This window comes from Rhamphochromis longiceps, linkage group LG9 (genome assembly GCF_057381845.1).
Source record: "Rhamphochromis longiceps isolate RC_006_pf linkage group LG9, R_longiceps_female_GT1.1, whole genome shotgun sequence".
NCBI classification, from domain to species: domain Eukaryota; kingdom Metazoa; phylum Chordata; class Actinopteri; order Cichliformes; family Cichlidae; genus Rhamphochromis; species Rhamphochromis longiceps.
In genome coordinates, this window is record NC_140565.1 from 31,394,383 (window position 1) to 31,415,186 (window position 20,804).

Consider the following 20,804-nt stretch of genomic DNA (forward strand, 5'->3'; position numbering starts at 1 on the left):
TTTTATGCAAAGGAAAAGGAGCTTTAAAATTATCATCAGCAAATCCACAACAGAACGTGGTGCGATGGCCCAGTTAAAGTGTAAACCTCAACCTGATGGAAACGCTGTGGCCGGACCTAAAGACAGCTCTGCATAAGTGAACGACTCAAAACCTCAATCAGCTAAACTTTTCCTCCACCATGATGTGAGACTTTCTGTAAAAATTATGATTAAAAAATACCAGAACAAAGTCGTTTATAAAATGTCATGAATGTGTGGGACTGATAAACTTTCTATATATATCATCTGTAATGAGGAAGTGGTTTAGTGTGTGTGTGTGTGTGTGTGTGTGTGTGTGTGTGTGTGTACAGTACAATAAGATGCAAGTTCAGTTTGCTTTTCCACACTGTAGATTTGATTATTGTTTTTATTAGATTTTAATATTTGAGCAACACCTCAACAGAGCCACAGTCATCCTGGACTGTCCTGCAAGTTCTCCTGGAAACTGGAAACCAGTATTAGAGGTTTTTTCTGCCTCCATGTTGCTTTTTTCAGCCATGTGGATGAGGGGGCCGCATGTTTAGTTTGTAACTACAAGAGAAAAAGAGTCACTGTCAGACAGTCAAAATGGAAAAAAATAATAATAATCAGGAGGTTTAGGCTCATTACTCATGAAAATGCACAAAGTACTGGTATCAATCATCAGGCTCTTGACCATATTTGAGCATCTGTGAACTTTGTGTGAGGCTGTTTCTCAGAAAGCTCTCAGTGAGGTGTTGATAGGTTGAAATACTGAATTCTCAATGATAAGAGGCGGAGGTGTGATATGCCACAACCACGCACACACAAATGCAAAGACCTACAGAAATACGTCAGCAGTTCTGCCTGCAGATGTTCCTACACTTACCAATAAATAACCAAGCATTGGTCAGCGTATAGTTTCAACCTGATCAGTGAGCCAGACCGCCGGTGAAAATGACTGTGAAGATCCTCTCCATCACTCTCCTCCTGCTCTCGGTGTGTGTGTGCTGCCACTCCTCTGAAGGTAACTGTGCTCTTACTTTTATAAAGAAAAATGAGGAAAAAAGAGATCAAATAGATAAATTTATCACAGCAATGAATATTTCCAACAATGGCTGCTGCCTGTTTGTGAATAAGGTTCACTTGTGATATTTTGGTGGTTTATTGGGCAGGACCACTGTGTAAAGACCACAAACCTTTACATCAGTCATATTCTGGTATCTGCTCAGTCTATAAATGGGGCGATCGTGGCTCAAGAGTTGGGAGTTCGCCTTGTAATCGGAAGGTTGCCGGTTCGAGCCCTGGCTTGGACAGTCTTGGTCGTTGTGTCCTTGGGCAAGACACTTCACCCGTTGCCTACTGATGGTGGTCAGAGGGCCCGGTGGCGCCAGTGTCTGGCAGCCTCGCCTCTGTCAGTGCGCCCCAGGGTGGCTGTGGCTACAATGTAGCTTGCCATCACCAGTGTGTGAATGTGTGGATGACTGGATATGTAAAGCGCTTTGGGACTAGTAAAGCGCTATATAAATACAGGCCATTTACCATTTATAATTGCACATGTGTTTTTCAGCATTTACACTCAACTTCTACCCACAAAGCTCCAGACACCCTGGAAGCTGTTTTCTGGGCTAAGTTTCATTAGTCAGTGATAGCATTTTAAAGGCGTCCTTTATGTCTACATTTAGAAGAAGTCTTGGAGATTTTTATTTTATAAGCACGACATTCACCTGATTTTTGTGTTCAATTGCTGGACTGATTGACAGCCACACCATATCCATTCATGCTATACTGCTTACCATTAACAATGTTTGTACTATTTATGTTTATCTACATGCAAACTTTTGTTTTCTGTCACTTATGGGGTTATGTCTCACGCTGCGTTGCATGCCAGGCATATGTTGTAAGACACTTAAACTATCATAACTGCCAACTGATTAGTGTAGCACAGTTGGTGCAGTGGTTTCCTTCAAACAAATTCACTCTGTAACTAAATCTCACTGCTTCATTTTAGTTTTTAGCAAAGTCATCATTTCAGTGACTCATTGAAAATGAGAAAATGAGAGAGACACAGAGAGAGTATAAGATAATATCTTGCAGCTACGAGAAAATATTTTTCACCTTTCACTTAATTAACATAATGCCAGAATTGCCCAAAAAGTAATCGAGGGCCTCGAAGTGTTGAGAACATTGATTTGTTAAACTTGTTGATTGATTTGCACAAAAAATGCCTGTGCACTGTAACATAATTTCAGGTCACATTTTGAAAGTCACCTTCTGTTTAGTGATGTAAGGAGCTTCATATTTTAAAACTAGATTTAACTTTTATTTTCCTTCTAATTAGACTTTTCTCAGGTAAGAAAATTCCATTTTTAACCTTTAATCTCTCAGGTACTCGTCGTCGTCATCCTGGAAGGATACCACCATGCTGCCCTGCAGTCACCAAAGGCAATAGGACTGCTGAGGTGGTGGGGGAAACATATCGTGAGCAGGCTGCAAGAGGACACTGTGTGAAGGCTATAATGTAAGTCAGCACTTGTTGTCCTACATACAAACATATACAATCTCTATAATTTTCTGTCTTTTACTTCCAGTTTTGACACAAAAAAGGGACAACTTTGTGCTGATCCAGATGCTCAGTGGGTCAAAGATCGTAAGTCGTGCTAAAAGAAACACACAGAAATAAATGCAAAGTATTTACAGAGAAAAACTGAAGCTGCTGCTTGTCTGTTTTTCCTCTCTAGTCACTGCCAAAATGAAGAAGGCATGAAGTCTGTCTGCTACATCAGTATTTCCAGTATTACCATCACCATTAAAGGCTTATTCAAACCAGAGCGCTTTCTCAGCCTGACTTAAATTTGTTTTATTCTTTTTTTTTTCTTTTTCTTTTTTTTTGCCATTTGTAGATTAATTTTTCCTGTAACCTGTGGAGCAAATGTGTATTTTATTCATGCTGTTGACTTCATTGTTTTGTAATTGATCATTGGAGGTCAGCTTTTATTTGTCTTTTACTTTTCTTTTTGTTTATTTGTGAATCTCTTTCTGTGCATTTTGTGTTTATGTGAAGAACAATGTGGCTGTGAAAAACAATATAAAAATAAACTTTTGTTTATTGAGCAAATATTTTCCTGCTGTTGTTTCTGTCGCCCACCAGACTCTCACAAAATGCTACACACATCACATAATGTATTCCACAAGTGTTTTAACTGACGATGGTTGCTGAGTATACTGTCCAGTTTTTTAAAAAACTTTATCTTTTACCCAAGTTTATGTAGCCCATGATGAACATAAGTGGGCCCGAGCAGTGAAACCCAGCAAAACACACACACACACACACACACACACACACACACACACACACACACACACACACACACACACCCAAGTATACATATATATTAGGGGTGCAACGATACTCATATCGATATTGAACCGTTCGATACAGTGCTTTCGGTTCGGTACGCATATGTATCGAACAATACAAAATTTGTAATTTATTTCATCAACTTTCCTTCTGACGATGCTGTCTGTGTTGAGCGCTCAGTGGATCTGCGCTCGACAGTGCAGCCTAGGCGGAGTAGTCGAACGCAGATTCACTGAGCGCAGGGCAAGCTAGCGAGACAGAAGCTAAGCTCTCCTTGCAACATGGCAAATTGGACCTCCCCCACCCTCATTCAGATCTGGCGTTTGGAACTCTTTTGGTTTTCATGTGACGTATGACCCTGAAGGTAAGCGCATCATGGACAAAAGTAAAACAGTATGTTGGATGTGCCACGCAATGCTTAATTGGTGGGAACTACTGTGTTAGCGCAGTTAGCTCGTTAACGTGTTGACGCCGTCCAGCCCAACGCACGGGGCGATCCGCGGTAGCTCGTTAACGGAGATTTGCCGTGTTGTGGCGTTAACGTCATTTCAACGAGATTAACGCTGACAGCACTAGTGGGAACACAACGAATATGACTGCACATTTACGCCGACATCATCCTAGTGCAAAGACAAGTGGAAGCAGACAACAAGCACGCATGCTACAAACTTCACCCGAGTCATTTAGACAGCCGTTAGCACAGGATTCTCCTTATGGGGACCTGATATGTTTAATATGCTGCTGAGAATATAGCCCAGAAGAAGCGGATAGTATAGCTTTTATTTTGGAAAGAGACATTTCTCTGTAATAAACTCTCTTTTCCAAAGATGAGTGATTTCTCGATCAGATAGATTTTTTTTTTTATTACTTTGTTGTTTCAGCAACATTAAATTTAAAAACTGTACTTTTGAGTTAAAATACATATTTATAATTTTAATAAATGACAAATTAAAAAGGCATGAACATTTTTTTTGTATCGAAAAAATATCGACCCGAACCGTGAATTTTGTGTATCGTTGCACCCCTAATATATATAATAAATAAAAACACATGTACGTACACTTTAGGGCTGCCACGATAAGTCGACTAGTCACGATTACGTCGACTATTAAATAAGTAGTAGGATTTAAGATTGTAATAATGGGCTGAAACAGAAGACGGCAGCACTGCATGTCCAGGGATGCCAGCCGCCGTTAAACCCCGAAAAAGAAGAACCAGTTTCCGGTTTCATAGCTGTGTCCAAATTTAGTGGCCGCATCCTTCGGAGGCCGCATTTGTAGCCCAATTATGTTACAGCGACATGGCGAAGCCTGTCCAAATTCGAAGACTCCCCCAAACGCGGTTGAAAAATGTGTTCTTCATTTCCCCAGATTTGAAGGGTGGGTCAGGCGTGTCCTTTGTGGCCCGACATATCTCAGAATTCATAGCACAGCTCAGCTAATTCCAGTTTTCAACAAACCACTTAGTTTTAAGATTACTCGTATTACTCTTTCTTGGTCACAAAATAAACTTTTAACATATTTTCAGGCGAGAATATAGCTGTGTAAACTTCAAATATCTGTTCGGTTTATCAAGACACCACATATTTGCTCTGACGTTTTCAGAGACGTCTGTTACCCACCAGCTCGATAGCTAGAGGGTTCAAACTCACTAGAGCCGGCGAGAACAGTGAACTCCCAGCACATCATATCCAAACCCACCACGGTTTTTCGCTACTCAGGTTAAACATGATATATAAGTCACCCAGATAGTTTGAAAATATTATTGCTTGGCTTTTTTCAGTGTTTTATTTGTTCCTCAGTAAATTGGTTTGGATGAGATTAAAGTTATAGTTTTTACATAGTTGAACAAATGTCAGACAGAGAACTGATTAAACATAAGTGTGAAATGGTAGAGAATTTACTCCAGGGTCCTGTTATATTTTACATAGAAAGAACAAACTGTCGAGTTTATTAAAACTCCACTGAGACAATCTACAAATTTTATTAAAAAATTAATAAACTATCATTTTGTCTTTATTTTTAGTTAGCACATACCTTAAACACTTCAAGCTGTAAGCTAATGATAGTTATATACAGTTGGATGCAAAAGTTTGGGGAACCTTGTTAATAGTCATCGTTTTCCTGTATAAATCGTTGGTTGTTACAATAAAAAATGTCAGTTAAATATATCATATAGGAGACACACAGTGATATTTGAGGAGTGAAATGAAGTTTATTGGATTTACAGAAAGTGTGCAACAATTGTTTAAACAAAATCAGGCAGGTGCATAAATCTGGGCACTGTTGTCATTTTATTGATTCCAAAACCTTTAGAACTAATTATTAAATATAAATTTGCTTGGTAGGCTCAGTGACCCCCGACCTACATACACAGGTGAATTCAATAACGAGAAAGAGTATTTAAGAGGGTCAATTGTAAGTTTCCCTCGTCTTTTAATTTTCTCTGAAGAGTAGCAACATGGGAGTCTCAAAACAACTCTCAAATGACCTGGAGACACCATCATGGTTTAGGGGAAGGATACAGAAAGCTGTCTCAGAGATTTAAGCTGTCTGTTTCCACAGTTAGGAACATATTGAGAAAACCACAGGCTCAGTTCAAGTTAAGGCTCAAAGTGGCAGACCAAGAAAAATCTCGGACAGACAGAAGCGACGAATGGTGAGAACAGTCAGAGTCAACCCACAGACCAGCACCAAAAACCTACAACATCATCTTGCACCAGATGGAGTCGCTGTGCATCGTTCAACCATTCTGCTGTATGCGAGAGTGATGCAGAGGAAGCCTTTCCTCCTCCCACAGCACAAACAGAGCCGCTTCAGGTTTGCTAAAGCACATTTGGACAAGCCAGCTTCATTCTGGAATAAGGTGCTGTGGACTGATGAAACTAAAATTGAGTTATTTGGGCATAACAAGGGGCGTTATGCATGGCTGGGGCAGCGGCCATGTGATGTGTGGAAAAGAGAACTCAAATGCAGCACTTACTAAGGTGTGAGCGTGGTTTATTATTAAAACAGAACACAAAGTGGGGATGGAAAAACAGAACCTAGGAGAAACTAAACCATAGAACAGCAAACCTGAACACAAAGGGAGGACAGCCTACAGTGGCACTCTCAACATGCGAAGCTGAATACATTGGACTTGCAACCACTACTCAGGAAAGCATGTACTTTACCCAACTGTTAAACGACATGGACAGAAAAAGGTACACATGTACAGTGGGATGCAAAAGTTTGGGCAGCCTTGTCAAATTACTTTTTCATCTTGTTTAAGATGATTAAGACTATATTTTAATTTTCCACATTATCCTAGTCATATTTTGACTTCCATTATTCCCAACAGAATAAGGAACCTTTCTGAAGCCTTTCTTTAGTAAAACACTGAATGCTGATGTCAGCATTAACATCTGTGTGATGGGAATATGGCTGCAGCAAACTTCTTTACTTCCCTCTTCTTTCACTTTTTAAAAACACCAGATGCAGAAAGTTGAGAGAAAGTTAGTGATGGTGTTCTTGTAAGAAAAGTTTCTGTTCCTTAATCTTTACACTCTAACATGAGCACTTCTCAAAACTCAGAAGCCAAAAATGCTAATATTGTTATGTAGCAGACAAAATGCATATAACAGACTCGACTTAAAATGTAATGCCTTCAAGATTCTGAATGTGGTTTGGTTACATGTCTTCCTGCTATATTTGCATAAAGACAGAAACTAGCAGCATTGAGTAGCGATAGGCCAAAAGTTCAATTTAATGACATGATGACCACTCGTCAGTGAGAATGAGTATCATCAGAAGCCTGTCTGTGCTGCTCTGCACAGTCTTGGTAGTTTTGGCCATGTCTGGATCAGAAGGTAAGATGGAATTTCATATAAACACCATGTAAGGTTTTTCTGTCGGCTCTTCTCTGTTTAAAAATCTTTTTTTGGTTTTTGTTCCAGCAAAGAATGATTTTGTCACGTGCTGCACAACTGTCAGCAATAAGGAGATCACTGAACCAATTTTGGGATACTTGATCCAGAGAGCAAACCGACCCTGTGTCAACGCAGTCGTGTAATTTTTTTATGGCACATTAAAAGCATCAACTGTAGCCCAGGAATGATTTATTACAAACTGTTAATTACTGAAAAATATGATTTTTTTTTCACATTTAAAATTAATTGTTTAACTTCAACACAACTTATACTGGCTAAATAACTTTAGCCTAAAGATGTAGATGTGATGTTTTTGGTGCTCTTCAGTTAAAGTTCATTTACTCATTGTTAATATTATCTCAAATGAACTGATTAAAGTGTTGCTACCAAGTTCATCGTTCATTTCTCGTTCCTGCAGCTTTCAGACACAGTCCGGTGTTTTCTGCATCAATGGGAGAGCTCCCTGGGTTCGTGCCAAGATTGTTGCATTCGAGTGAGTTTTACATCACCTTCCACTGACTCACATGCTCAGTTCGACTTTTCAAATGTGATCAGTCCTCATATACTGTTATTTTTTGTTGATTTTCTCACAGGAAAGCAAAAGCTCAGCGTACGACTGCGTCTGAGGTCTCCTCATAGAAGATGACTGATGGTGAAACCTTTTCAGGAATGCAGGAAGAAGTAAATACACCAATACTCAAAACATGGTCGAAGAATGTTTCTGCCATGTCTTATTATTTTCAATAAATTATCAGCCTTTATAAATGAAGATACTGATATATCAGCAAAAGGTTAATATCAGCCAATAATACTGGCCTGCAGAGAAATCGCTTGTAATATATGAGATCTGTAGAACTGTAATAAGATTAACTCTTATGCCCTAATTGGGCATTATTGTACTTTTTTTCAACTTAAAAAAATAAAATTGGTGATCAATTTGGGCAATAAATTTTCTTTTAAGTAAGTTTTTGTCTTTTACTCTTACTTGTCATCCATACTCTCTCGATACTATATATTACATGGAAAATATCTGGGTTTTTGTGAGTTTTTAAAAACAAATAATTAATAATTCAACTGTTTAAAATCCTGAAAATAATTTAATGTTTGATCATTTTGAAAAGGGCTCGAGATGATTAAGTCATTTATGAAAAAAAGAAGCAAAAAACAATATTGTTGTAGGAGGAGGGCACAAGAGCTCAGCACGTGATACTGACTGGAAGCAACACAGCTGCTGTTGACAAAGCAGCAGAGTCAGATATGAATGTGTATTAAATTCATCGTGTAAATATACCAGATTTATCCACATACGCTAGTTTTCATCATATCTTCATGATCTCCAGTAATGTTACACCACAGTGCTTTCATTTGAACCCCAAGTGTCACCGTCTTTGAAAAATTACAGAGTATAATGCATCTATTTTGCAAAAATAAATAATTACACAAAGACTTTCAAACGGGTACCCTGTTTTTCCCTTCGTAACAACCGAACTATTGTACAAATAGAGATAATATAATTATCTGAGAAACAATTGTCAATAAGCAGAGAAGTTATTTAAATATTAATGCAAGACATGGAAGCAGGTGTTGTTGTTCCTAAATTAGGAACAATATTTTAAAATTACTTCACAATTCTTCTTGCACTTCATATTGTTACAAACTATCAGAATATAAAGAAAGTCAGAAAATGGACAACCTCAGCTTATAAAACTATTTTTTTTTTAACCACAAACCACTGGATCAATTTCAAGGGTTTTGCACTTGATTTTTATTTTATCATAAAACACTGCAGAGATGCAAAGAAATAATCATTATAACAGTGTGCAACTGCTCCACATTATACTGTGTGTCCAAGCTATAGACGTCTCTGAAGCGACACCCTGTCATCCATTCATCCAAGAGATGTAACCAAGCTAAAAGACACTGCCTCTATTAGTTAATTATTAGATAATCATTTTTGAAAAATAATCTTTAACATCAGATTAATTTCAGATTTTTAATGTCAGATTTTACACGGTCAGGTGTAGCAGAGTTTAACTCGGAAACTTAAACTTTAATTCAAAATTTCTTTTAAATAAATTTCAAATGATCATGATAAAGGGAATGTGTGCAGTTTTGGTGCTCGGTGCTGAACAGCGTGGCTGACTCTTTGTATCTGCTATTGCTTCACAGTCCGAGTCCAAACAGGTAATGAGCCATTGCAAGCTGACCAATTATGGAGTCCACCGCCAGCTCACGCTTTTTTGAGGTTATGTCAAAAGGTTTCTTGGAAATAAACACGGACTATTTGTTTAGGCAGTCTGTGTCAATGGGCTCAGTCAGTAGTCACGTTGTCTTATTACAATGAACACATGCAGTGTAGTTTATTTTGAGTTAATCCAGCCTTCTGCCTGCAAGAAATCTTTAGTGCAGTATGTAATCTGCTTCTGAAAATGGCTCCCAGCAAGAAGAATTTCTTCTTTCAGCTCTAATCCGTGAAAAAAAGACAAAAAAAACTTGGTTGGTCTGTTCATTGTCACCGCTCTGGTGTCAGGTGTACATGATTGGAGATTTGGGGTTGGGTTCTCTGCTCATTCATCATTGCAGATTTTAGTTAGATTTGTTTGTCCCTGGGAACTGTGGGAACCTTAAATTACATTTTGGATGTAAACAAAAAGAAGAGCGTGAAGGGGTGTGAAGAAAAACAGATTTTAAACTTTGTTTTTTTAACTGGACTCTGGTGCCATCCTGTGGCTGCTATGAAACAAAAGTGAAGTAATGAAAATAAAAAGTGTTCTCAGATTAAGTCTGTTCTCTGTGGCATGTTTTTTTTAATGGTTTCTACAGTGTGAGTTAATGAAAGGAGGATGTTGAAGCAGCTTTGCCTTTACATAAGCTGCTAATTGGAGCCAAACATTATCCCTGTGACAGTCCAGTTCTGTGGTGGTAAAAACTCTGAAAACTAAAGAATTTTTAAGGCAGTCCTTCTACATAATCCTATAACTCTGTGTGCTAATCCAGTCTTTCCCAAACTTAGGAATGTATTTAATCACAACTGAGTATGAATTCTGCTTGTGTGAAGTCTTCTGGTAGCTTGCTTGTCACTGAGGTGCTTTAATCTTGCCTTTTTATACCTCAGTCAGTCATAGATCAGGTACAGGGAGTGGACTGAAAATGAGTGAAAAAGCAGCCAGTGTCCATCTCCAGCTGGTGCAGAGAGCAACATATCACACGTATTCCTGCTGCCCTTCACTGTTTTCAGTGAAATTCAGAGGCCACTTTAAAATCCTGTTATTATCATCAAAGCTCTGCATCAGGGGTGGGCAACTCCAGGCCTCAAGGGCCGGTGTCCTGCAGGTTTTAGATGTGTCCTTGATCCAACACAGCTGATTAAATGACTTCATTAACCTGTCTTGAAGTTTTCCAAGACAGGTTAATGAAGCCTGGTAATGAACTGCTCATTTGATTCAGGTGTGTTGACCCAGGGTGAGATCTAAAACCTGCAGGACACTGGCCCTTAAGGCCTGGAGTTCCCCGGGGTGAGGATGTAAGCAGGGGCTGCTTACATGGACAGGACCCTGCTTATATCAGACCTTCTGAGCAGGCCTTTCTCATCCTCCCCATATGGAAAAGATATATATAAATCTTATAAAGTTTTTATCTGTCTTGTTTGAAACTTGTATGAAAAGCATACAAGAGTGAAAACACATATAAGATCCCTTGAAAAATTATATTATGAAACTTGTATGTTTTGTATACTTACTAAAAAAATATATGAAAGTAATGAGAAAGTGTCCACTTTCATGAGTAAATCATATATGTTTTTACTATTTCTTTTCCATATGGGCTATGGTCTCCCAACTGTTCCTCACTCTGACTTTAAAACCAGAGACAATCCTATTTTTGAGGTTGCTGAGAAAAATCACTTGAACAACCTCTAAAACCTGTACAACCCATAAAAACAACCTATAAAAACTCAGCCAGGCTGATGTTTGACAGGTTAGCTTTCCCTTAATCTTCTCCCCTTTATTTTGAGCCATAGATTGCATCTATTTGCATGTATCGAAGTGTCTTTGTGAAAATGATTATGTGTCTATAACTTATCTTTAATGTGTGGCTTTTATTCAAATTTAGATGCACTTTGTAACTCTGCCTTTTAAAAGGCGCCGCAAAGACCTCGTGAAAACCTGGAAAAATGTTGCTCAAGACCACTTTAGCAAAATTACAAGAAAGTTTGACTTTTTAGGAGTAAAATATAAAGAAAAGGGGAGTGACTCACCGTCTTTGATCTAAATGTACAATATAAAACCCAGCAATTCATTTTTGACCCCAGTCAGGACATAAGTCTGAGACCTCTGCGTTAACCACCATTAATGCAATCTACATGACTCGTTCTGCACTGTCGAGGGGACATCCTGCCTTTTCTATTGATGACAGGTTTGTGGGGGCTGAGCTAATACAGCTAACATTGATTTAGTAGGATTTCAGAAATGCACAGTTACTTTTATTCCTTTGTAGTGGGCAGCAGGACACATTTTCAGATTTTGAGCCGTACTTCGGGAAGCAGGAGGCAGGATGAGGCAGAACCGTGGAAGGGGAGTCAGTCTTACTGCTGTCGTGGGATGAGGTGGAGGAAGGACAGACATCAGAGCAGGAAGCTGAAAGCTCAGTGTGGTTCCTCAGCTTTTGAGGAACCACACAAACACACACACACACACACACACACACACACACACACACACACAAAGCTGCCAATGAAAGATGATTCCAGGCTGGTGTCCTGTATTGCGGTCAAAACCAAATCCCAGAGCTTCGGAGCCCGAGCTTACCAAGATGGACTTTGGGTATCGTCACTTTGCCCGTACTCAGGCTCTTCAAAGCCAGCATGTCCTCCACTGAACTTTCACCTTCTTGCTCTCATGTCTGGCCCCTCCTCCTCATCATCTCTCGACAGCTCGAGTTTTAACTTCACTTCCAAATTCTGCGTGAACTCCTTTCTGTCTCACTCAGCCATCTAATCATATTTATGACAGATGTGCCCACTTCATGGGACAGAAGATAATGAATAAATAACAAATTTGAAAAAGAAATGATCCAGCATGTTTCTTTGGGGGAAAAAATCTGAATGTAAAAACAATTTTTTTTCTGTGTCTCAGGACATAAAAGATCTGACCCTGACAAGGATCTTTTTCCTTTTTTGTGCTTTTTAACATTTAATAATGCAGTATTTTAATTCAATGTATTTTTCTTTTCTTTTCTTTAAATTTACAAATAACATCTTGCACCCGAAGTACCTTCAGTGACCACCAGGGGACGGCAGCTCACATAAACACGAGTTTAAACAATTGCTCAAATTATTCCTCAGCAACTATTCGGCTTGCAGATTTATTGTTTGCATAACTGTTTTCGGAAAGATTGTTTAGTATTAATTTTTAAATAATTTTTCTTCCCAAATTATCTTTAGATTCTTCTATCCCTTGTATATCTTTGGGTTTTATATTGTCAATTGAACTTCCAATAGTTACCAGCATCATTGTCTCTCTGTGCTCATGTTGGCAACTTGAGCTCCAAGGTGGATGCCTTTTGATTTAAACCCCTTAAACATTTCTTATTTCCTTTAAAATCTAATTAAAAAACATTTTAGAGCTGAGGAATTAGGAAATCCTAAGTTAAAGTTGAAGCTTAACTTTACTCATGTCCTAGTTTGTGTATGTGTCTGTATTTGTATCACCACATACCTGATTCGAGGTTCACGTCTTCAGCTTGACTGCAGGTAAGATGAGAGGAACAGTGACTGGAGGATGAAAAGAGGGCGGGTAGCACAGATGGAAAAGCAGATGGGAGTTTCTCAGTGGAACAAAAAGAAAAGATCATGTGAAGCGAAGGGGCTCCTTTCATCCTTGTATCTTAAATTAAGTTTTAGCCCAGTAGAGTGAGCACATTCCCCCTGTTTCACCCAGCAGTCCCCAAACAGCTGTTTAAAGGTTCAGGTTGAGACTTTGGTGAGGATAAAGTTAGGCAGGGCTGTGTAGTAACTGCAGAGCATATCAGTGAGGGTCCTCACATGTGAGGATGTGTGATATGTATCGGTACATGACACAGGTTCAAAGTTAGGCAGGGCTGAGCTGTTATAATTTTTCGTAATTAAGATTTATTTGATGACTTGGCACAAAATCAAGAATAAAAAAAAAGCATATTGTGCTTTTACACTATCTTCCATTCCTTCTGCACAAAGATGCAGAGACCAATGATGGTGCTGGACGATGCCCTTCAACAGCCATGCTAAAGCCCACATCCTGGTATGTCCTCCACACTCTTGAGACTGTGACATCCTGGACAAGCTGGACTGTCTGTGCAATGTCAATGAGCTGCAGCTAGCGTCTCCTGTTACTAACAACAGTAGCAAAAAAGGAAAACTAGAGACGTATCAGTCGGGAGGGATGAGGAGGGAGCAATAGTCTGTGGTCACTGCCTCCTAAATCATTTTCTTTTTGGGGGGTTTGGCTGTTGTCCTGTTGCATCTGTTGTTACTTTCACTTTCAGCAAAGCAGCTGAACTGGCTTTGCAGTGGTTTATGTTTCCTAAGTGAACAGACTGATCTCCCTGAGGTTTAACTGACTTTGGTTATGCCATAATAATTGAGTGTTCCTTTCTTTCTTTCTTTTTTTGGAGCTGTATTTTTTAAGGCTTTCATGAGACATCTGAACCTACCAGTCACATTTCCCAGTTATCAGTTTCGCTTTCTTTGACTCTGTCCGGCTCATAATTGTGTAACTCCATTCTGCTCAAATGCGTCACAATCTAAAGTAAACACAGGAAAAGTAAAGAGCGGCAACAATAACACAGGTTGGTTTTTTTCTGTTAAATAGTGAAGCAATATACCCTCACTGACCTCTGACCTTTGACCTCACAGGTCTGATGCGAACTGATGCCTTTAACTGTGCCCGCTGGAAACTGTGACAAAGAATTCATTTGCCATTTGCGTATATTGTTATTCTGTGTTCTGTTATCCTATAGTCTATCATAATGCTTTAATGTAAACACAGCACATGTAACCTTGGCTCTACATACTATCCCGGGTCTGTTTGTGGTAGCATTGGTTATATTTATGTCATCTGTGCAAATGTACTTAAAGCTAAATGTCACTTCATCATTAATTGATTTGAATCTTTCATTTGTTTATGTAGTTTGGTTATACTTACCATTGTGTGTTCCTTTGAGCAGGTCCTATGTGTAAAACAGGTATGTGGGAAGGGCCGCCCCAGTACTTCCTGATTTTATAGGATATGATGTCACTGATCATGTCAATTGGGTGTAACCAAATGAAGGGGTGTTTATTTTGTGTAAAATTGTTTATTTCATTTAAAATAACTCATGAGTCAGATTAGGTGAAGAGTGACTTTTCAAACTGTTTAGTTGGGTGAATGAGTTTGTTAAGTGGAAAAATGATTTTATTCCTGTTTCTTTGTCTAGACTGTGTTATTTAGTCTACCCTGTTTTCCCAATGGTAGAGGTTAATGAGATCCAGGTGTGCGTGGAATTTATATAAAGCAGGTGAGATTTTGACTCACAGCTTCTGACGTTTTTGTGAGATAATTGCTGAAAGGCGACGCCAGAAAATAAAGGACACTTAAAAGAAAGTTGAACTGTCTGCAGATGCTGTCTTACTATCACCTTTCATGCTGCTTATGTTATGCTACTTCACAGAAACATAAACATAAGATGAGAAAATATCTGCAAATGTGGAAGAAAAAACATTTAAAAGGATTCAGTTTGTGTGATTGAACAAACAGAGCTTCATTTCCATGATAAAAAAAGCTTTTATGGATTAAGCATATGGAATCACAGGTTTACAGTTGTGATCAAAAGCTTACAAATTTAACAACTATGTCTTTCTCTACATTTTACAATCAGCCAGCGATATACTCTCCACTGTATAAAAAAGAAAGAAAAATAATACAAAACAGTCTATGTACAAGGCAAGCATGGTTTTTGGCTTTAATTCAAATCAAATCCATTTTATTTGTATAGTGCCAAATCCAAACTGTCACCTCAAGGCGCTGATAAAACTCTGTTACAGTGAGTTCGTTTGGATGAGAACATTCTGTGTGTGGGAAACACTGATCACCCTTAAAGTGAAGTATCTGTATTCTAATTTTATCTCAAATTGAATGCTATCACGTTCATTCCCTGCTGACGTGATAAGGGAAAGTAAATGGAGTTACTGAAAAAACAATACATTTAACAGGTGTGGTAGGCCTTATTAAATTACATGTAAAACAGCAATGATCCATGATAGACTTTCAGGAAAAAACTGAACTTCAAGAGGATCATAGTGAAATTACTGACGATAACGTGCTGTTCAGACAGCCGTTTTTGTTGAGCCCTGAATTTGGTACCAACTTAAACACACATTGTTATCAAATGCATTCAAAACATGAAAAAATGAAGAGTGACAAGAGCTACAGTTACCCAGGAAACACCAATGATATCTTGCCAGTCAAAACAGAGGGGTGTACTGCAAAGTGAAATTACAGTAATAGATCAGAAGGCTGCAGTATGTTGAGCTTAAAGTCTGGAGGTGAAGGTGGATCTCTGTTTACGTGGCTACATCACTGTGGTAACTTACCCTGCTCCTAACACTAATAATAACCCCTTCTTAGTACCTGATTGAACCTCCTGTGCTTTCTTTTAAGGTTTAGGATCATATTAACATGATAGCATCACATAGTCACTCCAGTTTTGTGGGCTTCACATCCACTACCAATTTCCTGTTCCACTACATCCCAAAGGTTCTCTACTGGATTGATATCTGGTGACTGTGGAGCCGATTTAAGTGCAGTGACCTCATTGTCATGTTCAAGAATCCAGGTTGAGATTATCCTGCTGGAAGCAGCGATCAGAAAATGGGTACACCGTGGTCACGAAGGGATGTGCTCACCAGCCTGAACCGATCTAAGAAAGGATGGATCCATCCTTTCATATGTATACCAAATTTTGTCCCTACCATCCAAACGTGGCAGCAGAAATCGAGATTCATCAGATCAGGCAACATTTTTCCAATCTTCTGTTGTCCACGTTTGGTGAACCCGTGTGAAATATAGCCTCAGTGTCCTGCTCTTAGCTGACAGGAGAGCCATCGGGTATGGTCTTCTTCTGCTGCAGTAGCCCATCTGCACCAAAAACAGACAGATGTTGACATTGTTTCCACATACAGTAGTGGTCTCTGCTTCCCATGTCAATAATCAGCTCAGTGTCTGAATCAGTTAGCTCAGTGGGGCTTCAAAGTGAGAGGTCGGGGATTTGAGCTGCCGTTATTTGGTTTTATTTTTTATTTTTTCAGCTTTGTTTTCGTTAAAAAAAAAACATAAATAGATTTTTAAACAAAAACTTTCCCTTGCATATTTCCTGAATCTTTTCTTGGACAGTGAGTCTTAACTTACAATATTAATGAGCTGAACAGCCTGTGAGATGACCGAACTGAAAAGCAGGAATAAATATGCTTACCTATAAGCATATTTGCAACATAATTTGCAACATCTACTACGTCACAGTAGCAACCAACAGAGCTGAAAAACTGCACCAAAAACTGCAGTTCCTCTACTGGCCACGTGAGGCTGGCTCCACATCCCCATAGCCTGCCATGCTAAAATGCCCAACTTCACGGCACATATAAGCATGTTTACAGCCTGATATGAACAACACGTTTGGTCTCTATAATTAATTTCTTCCTTCATATCAACTGTACAACTGTAGATAACTCAGCCATATAAATATAGGTACGGCTTTTTTATTATGAGGTGGATTCTTTTTTTACTTAGCACTAATCAGCAGGTATGGATGAACCTTATTAACCAAACATACTCTGCATATCAGTTAAAAAAAGAAAAGCTTATATGAAAGGAAGAACTAGATCAGCCCTACAAAACTAAACATAAAATATGAATATTTCTGTATACATCTACCTTCAGGTATATAAACTGTATGGTTACTTTCTCCAATATGGATTTAGCATTTTTATGTAAGTCTTAATTTGTGCATTAACTATTTGAAAACTATTTTTTCAAGTCAGTTAGTCATTCTTTGGATGTGGAGAATAATTATAAAAATGAATTTGTTGTTCTGGAAACATTATAGGAGGCACTGTTTCATCCGTTATGTGTTTAAAAATGTTAAAGATCATTGTGAAATCTCACGCCGATGTGGAAAAAAAAAAAAAAAATCTCCGGAGGTTTGACGGTCCAAAACGAAGTCTTTCACCTCAAAAACGTTTGCAAGCCACAAGTTCAGTCCCTGCAGCATCAGGCAATATGTCTATAAAAGCGAGGTTAAGTATAATTCCTCCACACTGACCGAACATGAGCGCCCGTTCTCAAAGTCTTTAACAAAACAGGCTGTTTGTGTCGCAGATCACAGCCCGGTGATCTCAGTCTGCAGGATGGATTGGGCTCGGGAGTTTCTAGAACACTGGGTCGAGCTTTCTGTACCATTTTGGTTCACGCTGTGGAGCCTGAAGTCCTGTCCCACGCAGCGCTTTACAGAAAAACACTTCCATGTCCTCCTCAGCTCACTCTGAACCTTTATGTGCAAAAAAAAGAAGAAGTAGAATTATATTAAATATATTATATATTAAAAAATCTTGTAAATTATGTTACGAAGAACACATGCATAGGCTCACCTCACTGTTGAGGAAACAGTAGAGAACCGCTACAATTAGACCCTAAAAGGAAACAAATACCACCATAACAGATCAGTGCCAACGTGTCAGAAACAAGGCTATATTAATACTAAAGGATGCTGCCTTTAAGGGTCACCACCTATCCCGAGCATCCTCATCTGTCACACCAACCCACTGCATGTCCTCATTCACTACACTCATCAATCTCCTGCATTGTCTTCCTCTTTTCTTTCTACCTTTATTAGAGGCAGTGAGAGAGAAAGGAAGGCAGAAGTGTGGAGGCAACTTTAAATGACTGGTTTGTTGGGACAGCACAAGAAATGAGCACATCAGAGTGACAGCTCAGGCTGAGTCTTTGGGGACAAAGTTAGAGAGGCAAGGCTGAGGTGAGATGGTGGATATGTTGGACAGAAGCTGCCCGGCAGGAGGAAAAGAGGAAGACCGCAGAGAAGAGTCAAGGATGTGGGGAAAGAATGGAGACTGTGTGCAGACACAGAGCCGGACATTAAACTAGGACACAGTCAATGAGCTAAAAAAAGAACATGCAATGTTTATTTTTCTTACTACAGCTCCCAATCATACATGACTATCTTGTAAGGGTCAAAATTCTTGATGTGGTTCTCTCCTTTGCTGGGTCTTAACTTGATGACATTTTTATCTTCCACTACAGTCATTTTCCTACCAGAGCAAAAAAGGCAAATCATTTTATTTAGGAATTTTATGTTTTTAAATGTCTTATAGTACCTGGAATGATCCGAGGCCGAGATCGAAGAAGATCTTCACTTGCTTCACGTTTTCATTTTCCGGTTCCATCAGGTAGAAAAACACCACGTAATACACCCCAAACAGAGGGATCAGCAGGAGTGTGGACTTAGCCAGGCGCCTGATAAACACACATAATACTCACTCAATGCACACAATACATTTAGACTAAAACTTATCTGCGAGACCATCAGTGGGAAATCTCTTTCTTTCACTTTTTCTCAACAGTGCAGAAAAATTGTTTATTCTGGATATTAAAAAGGAGAGTTGCAATGAGGAAGGAATGGCTATTATTTGTTTGGTAAAGAAAGAATAATCAAAATCATTTGTTTCCAGATTGAGAAGCAGAAACAGGCAGGAAGATTGATTCTAAGATGTCCAAGTTTAAACACAGTTAGCTGATAATGTGATAATGGTTCCTGTCTAATGTGTCGAGGAGATTTGATATGACTGCTGCTTTCGTCACCACATTATCAGGAAGCCCTCTTAAATGCATATGAATCTAATCAGCGAGAGCTCGGAGGTAAAAATATGACTCCTCAGTTCCTTGACGTACTTGTATTGGCATTGATCGTTTCCGCCCACATCACAGCTGCGCAGTTTCTGCACCAGGATGCGGATGATGCTGATGAACAGGATGAAATTGATCTTGTAGAGAAACACGGCAGAAAGAAAGAGGAGTCATATTAGCGAAAAGTGTAGAAAGGTTAGAAACAAATTTCTATGAAATTTGTCTGTCCAGGAGCAAAGAGTCCAAAAACTGACTGTACAGTTGTGTTTCCGAACTCCATCCATCCATCTTCTCACATTTACCCAGGCTGTCTGGATAAGTTTGCCTAGGCAGAGAAACGCAGACCTTCCTCCACCCAGCTACCTCCTCCAGCTCATCTTGAGGAACACCAAAGCATTTCAAGGCCAACTGGGAGCCATAATCTCCCCTGCATGTCCTGGGTCTACTTCAGGGCCTCCTCACTCAGGTCATAATCTTAGATATCCCCACGCCACCTCCATTGAATGTGGAGGAGTAGCAGCTCTAATCTGTCCCTCTAAATAACTGAATTCCTCACCCTGTCACTTTAGGTCACCACAGCTGAAGGCAGGGATGTAGAACGACCAGTAAATTGACAGCTTCGCTTTTACGCTCAGCTCTCTCTTTACCACAACGGACCAGTATAGTGTTCACATCACTGCAGACATGGCCCGAGTCCATCTGTCAGTCTTCTGCTCCCCTCACAGAGCCAAGTGACGAGATACTCGTCCACTGTAAAGCTCAACAACCCTTCATACAGTCCACTCCACACTTGGTGGTTTTTTGCTGGGGACCTGAGTAAGTGAAATGTGATGTACTTGCATTTACAGAGTGCTTTACTAACCACTCAAAGCTCTTTAGAGTGCAAACTTTAAGGACTTTATGTATCTCACGTCCATGGCCATTTTAACATCAGCACTTTAACCTTTGATGTCTTTGAACTACGAGAGGAAGCCCCAGCACCAAACACGGGCACAGGAAGAACATCTAAACACTACACACAAAGGCCTTAGCTGGGTTTCAATTCATTTTGAAGAGCAGTTCCCATATGTTGATAAAAATCAGCTGCCTTCTTCACTATGAGTGTAAGTGGAGGGGCTCACACCCACATACATGTGTTTATGTGACATATATGATGATGATACTTAAAAAATACTTTTTCAAGAATAAGAAACCAGCCAACCAGGTTACAAAAACTGAGAGGTGCCGAAATGAAAACAAGTGCAGCTAATAGCTGTGCTTAGCTGGATCATTAGCCACAGTGGGACCAAAGGCCAGCAAGGGAGGCGTGTTCAAATAATGCTGCATTATAAAAACTCTAACTTCGACCATATAACCAAATCTGAATCCTCAAACAAGCTTTTGACATGTTGCAAATATTTTTACAAAACATCACTCAGAGGTGTATTTTTTGTATATGCATTCCCCTAATTTTAAGTGTATTTTCTCTGGTTTTCTGTGTTAAGTGACTTCCATCACTCAGTCATACTGTTTGAACAAGCAGTTCACGAGAAAGCTACGCTCCAAAACCTGCCCAGTCATGTACCAACATACACAAGTACACATTCAGAGACCATGTCCTTACAGATGAATG

The 20,804-nt window shown here is 39.3% G+C and overlaps 2 protein-coding genes across 3 annotated transcripts in view; one reads left to right on the forward strand and one right to left on the reverse strand.

Annotated features, from left to right (window-relative positions):
* The first annotated feature begins 954 nt into the window (after window positions 1–954).
* On the forward strand, window positions 955–2,764 carry LOC146662577 (eotaxin-like). Its single transcript, XM_085419461.1, has 4 exons — window positions 955–1,024; window positions 2,386–2,518; window positions 2,589–2,647; window positions 2,739–2,764. The coding sequence occupies exons 1-4, from the start codon at window positions 955–957 to the stop codon at window positions 2,762–2,764; spliced, it is 288 nt and encodes a 95-aa protein (XP_085275587.1).
* Window positions 2,765–15,050: 12,286 nt separating this feature from the next.
* LOC146662578 (vasoactive intestinal polypeptide receptor 2-like) overlaps window positions 15,051–20,804 on the reverse strand; it is a 48,726-nt gene continuing 42,972 nt past the window's right edge. The window contains exons 10-14 of one of the 2 annotated variants that reach the window (XM_085419279.1): window positions 19,238–19,329; window positions 18,664–18,802; window positions 17,920–17,961; window positions 17,729–17,819; window positions 15,051–16,414 (exon numbers count right to left, since the gene is read on the reverse strand). In XM_085419279.1, coding sequence (XP_085275405.1) covers window positions 16,362–16,414; window positions 17,729–17,819; window positions 17,920–17,961; window positions 18,664–18,802; window positions 19,238–19,329 — 417 coding nt within the window. In that variant the 3' untranslated portion in view covers window positions 15,051–16,361. Of the gene's footprint in view, window positions 17,820–17,919; window positions 17,962–18,663; window positions 18,803–19,237; window positions 19,330–20,804 lie in introns of both variants that reach the window. The other variant, XM_085419278.1, reaches the window with a different exon arrangement.